The 3,560-nt window shown below is 37.7% G+C and overlaps 1 protein-coding gene across 4 annotated transcripts in view; it reads right to left on the bottom strand.

Annotated features, from left to right (window-relative positions):
- Zcchc6 (zinc finger CCHC-type containing 6) overlaps positions 1 to 3,560 on the bottom strand; it is a 72,605-nt gene continuing 69,045 nt past the window's right edge. For 3 of the 4 annotated variants that reach the window (XM_023699142.1, XM_023699143.1, XM_023699145.1), the window contains one exon: positions 1 to 1,760. In XM_023699142.1, coding sequence (XP_023554910.1) covers positions 1,693 to 1,760 — 68 coding nt within the window. In that variant the 3' untranslated portion in view covers positions 1 to 1,692. The remainder of the gene's footprint in view (positions 1,761 to 3,560) is intronic. The other variant, XM_004639384.2, reaches the window with a different exon arrangement.

The following is a 3,560-nucleotide window of genomic DNA, read 5'->3' as shown; positions in this document are numbered from 1 at the left end:
TATAAGGATAAACAAAAACACAGGAGTACCCCCAACAGGAAAATAAAAAACTACAAAGGAACACAAATTTGGCTGAACTTGACTTCTTTGATAATGCCAGAAGACAACAGAAGAGCACGACAGGTCTTTCAAAGTATGGCCAGAGTTGGCTGCAGCAACTCCACCAGAAGGCAGAGGCAGCTCAGCAACGGAGGAAGGGCACACAAGGGGCAGCCCAGGCTGCAGGATCACGAGGATTCAAACTGTGGAGGAACAACCATTTTATTGTTTGCCAGAACTTGCAAATTCTAAAGTTTTTACTTTTGATAGAATTCTTCTGTAGCTAGAATAGGTTCTCTAATTCTTTTCCCTTTTTCTTGGTACAGTATTAGGGGTTAACTCAGGTACTTCGGAGTAAGTCTCCAGCCTTTTGTACTTTGAGGTAGGGTCTTGTTAAGTCATCTAGTTGTCCAAACATGGGATTGAGTTTGTGATCCTTCCGCTTCAAGCCTTCCAGAATTCTGGGATTACACATGTGCACCATCATACTTGGCAAACCAGCTTTGTAAGAGAAGGGCACACAGGCATTATCTTCTGAGTCTTCTCTTCTCTACTAATCCTTTCTGCAGTTGTCAGTGCCAGCCCGTGGGGTGTGCATGTTAGCACCTGGCACAGGGCTGTACTGTTGCACAACAGTGGTGGGGCAGAAGCACAAGAGGTGTACATTTGCACTGGCCCTCCTCCGGAAATTATTTTCTTTAATGAAATTTAGGACTCTTTCATTAGAAAGTAATGTGGGTAAAATTACAGGTTGAAATTTTATTTCAAAATGATAAATAAAGCGAGGCATAGTTTTGACCACGTAGTACTTTGGAAAAACTTGTGGAGTTAAGAGAAACAGTTCTGTGAGGGCTCCAGTCAGATCCAGAAAGAGAGCAACCACACTCAGGATTGGCTCAGACGGGCTCTGATCTTAGGGTGGGGGTTAAAAGTTCTCCTCCCTAATTTCTGAATATCATAAAAAGTAAAAAGTACTTTTATCATCTTTATGTTTTTACTGGCAAACAGGGCCACTTGTTTTCCTGATTTCTTTTTGCCAAGCATAGTAGTTCAATGTTGATTTATTAAATGTCAGTGGGAAACACCAGTGCCCTGACAGTGGCACTGTGTGTTGTGCCCACAGAGGCTCCCATAAATAGGACTCAGTTCCTGTGTTCACTTCTACAGAGAGCGGTAAAATAATGTTCTGAAGTACTAAGTACAGCAGTAGCAGTTCACACACTTGATACCTTCCACATGAGGATTCAGTAAACAATAAATATATTTCCCCTCTTCAAAACAAAAAAGGGATTTATAGGAAAAAAGGAGTTAATGTACTTGGGTTTTATCAGCACACCATTTTTAGTGTGCTTTGAAAGAATTAAAAACCATGAAGCCATATTCACTGAATACTGGCCCATAGTTACATTTTTTCTTTTAACTTGGCTTAAATACATATATCATGGCTTTCTATTAAAATCTATGGGGATTGGTGGTAGATAAGACATTAAAATTTTTTCATTAACAATTTCATTATATTAAAAAAAATCTGACATTTTCCTAGAATGTGAAGTTGAAGCCTGATCTATGCTGCTGTGTCCTGTGAAATGAACCTAATTTTCCGAGTGAATAAGGACGCCTGAGTGTCATTTAGAGTGCTGCGTCTTCCTTCCCTCATGATTCCTGTGGGCTCCTCTTCACCGAGGCTTTTCCCTGAGTCATGTATTTACTGGAAAGGCTTCCTAGAAGAGGGGAAGAAAACAAACCCAAAATAAATGAAAATAAGTCTGCATTACTTTTATGGTTAATTATTCACAGCCTTCAAATTTGATATGGACACTTGTTTTGAATTAAGTAATTAGCCTGTATTAAAACAGTATATGGAACATGATATATCACCATACACTTAGTCAATTCTTTCTATATGCAGACAAGCTGCTGAAGTGGCATTGTTGCTATGCATCTGCATGTGTGCTTTTTCTGTATTGGTGCAGAGGGCCAGACAAACCCACCCTTCAAAGTCTCTACTTGACACACACCAGTGTCTTCATTTGCCACCAACAGAATGGATTGCAAAGAATTCCCTGATCAGAAACAAAGGACTTCCTCATCATTATTCTGCAGATATGAAGCTGTGGATGGTGACAATGTACTAATAACTTACTGATACTAAAGAAAAAAATAAGTTATATTTACAAGAATGAAGATTACTAAATAAACCACAGCATAAGGCAATTACTACATTTTGTCCTGAAGTCTGAACAAATAAAGCAATGCTACAGAAGAGCTGAAAAATTCTGAAGAAACTATGTATAGCAAGGTATTAGTACATAGTGAAGACTGTATTTCAAACCAACAGAGGAAAATATGGATTATTCAATAACTGGCAGGTCAAATATGTAGTGTCTAAAGGGGAGAAGGAAATTTTTTCCTTCCTCAAGCTGTATCTATTTTCACTCATTTTCAAATAAAGTACAGCAGTAAACAAAAATTGTGGGTAGGGAAATATCCTCAATACAGCACAGTACCTACAATCAATACAGAATGATGAATATCAATAATTATGGTTGTTGTGGCTTATATCTAAATATCTGCCAAAGGCTCATATAGTCATTGGCAGGGTGTTTTGGAGATAGCTAGATTTAGGGTATGAAGGTGGAGTAAGGGTATGATACTTGGAGTAAGGGTGTGGTAGGTAGCACTAATCAACAAGATTGTAGCCTGGACTGACTATAAAGGGATAGAAAAAGGGGAGGCTCACTCCTGCTGCTCCCACGTTCTACCCAACATGAACTGCTGCTCCTCTGCCATGCCACAGTATACTGGAGCCAAGTGACTATGGACTGCAACTTCCATAAACTAAGCTAGATAAACCTTGCCTCTAACTTTGGGTGTCAGGTATTTGGTCTCAGCAAACAAAAAATTAAGACAATGATAAAAACAAACCAAATAACATATGAAAGAAAACAGCATGAGTATAAGTAAAAACATGTTTAGCATCACCAGTCAAGAACATATGGACACTATCCCATCCAAGTACTAACCAGGCCCAACCATGCTTAGCTTCTGAGATCAGAGGAGATTGGGCGTGTTCAGGGTGGCATGGCCATAGACCATACTGACACTATTAAAAGTTTTTACCCATCAGATTTTTCAAAAATTAAAAACCAAGGATATTTCTAGGGTAGAGGGAGACCTGATATTGAGAAGATGGGCCTGAATATCCTGTTTAAAAGCAAAGATTAAAGACACAGGAAAAAGAATTTGTCACTTTTCTATAAGATGGTTACTATTATATTCTTTGAACTTGTTTTTTCTAAATTGCCAACTATTTTTTAAAACTAGTACTAGCAGTTTTACTACTATCACTTAAACATGTAAGCTACTATGTTAAAAAATTTTAATTATACCTGACATGATATAAAAATTTTCCATGCAAAAAATCAAAAGTATTAGAAATGAAAATAATTCTATTTTTCTATAATCCAGGAGGAAAATAGGAAATTTATAAAATTTTATTTATTTACTGTGTGTGTGTGTGT

This window comes from Octodon degus, unplaced genomic scaffold (assembly GCF_000260255.1).
Source record: "Octodon degus isolate 3935 unplaced genomic scaffold, OctDeg1.0 scaffold00111, whole genome shotgun sequence".
Lineage (NCBI taxonomy): Eukaryota > Metazoa > Chordata > Mammalia > Rodentia > Octodontidae > Octodon > Octodon degus.
The sequence above is the reverse complement of the archived record's forward strand: the minus strand, read 5'-3'. Positions and strand labels throughout refer to the sequence as shown.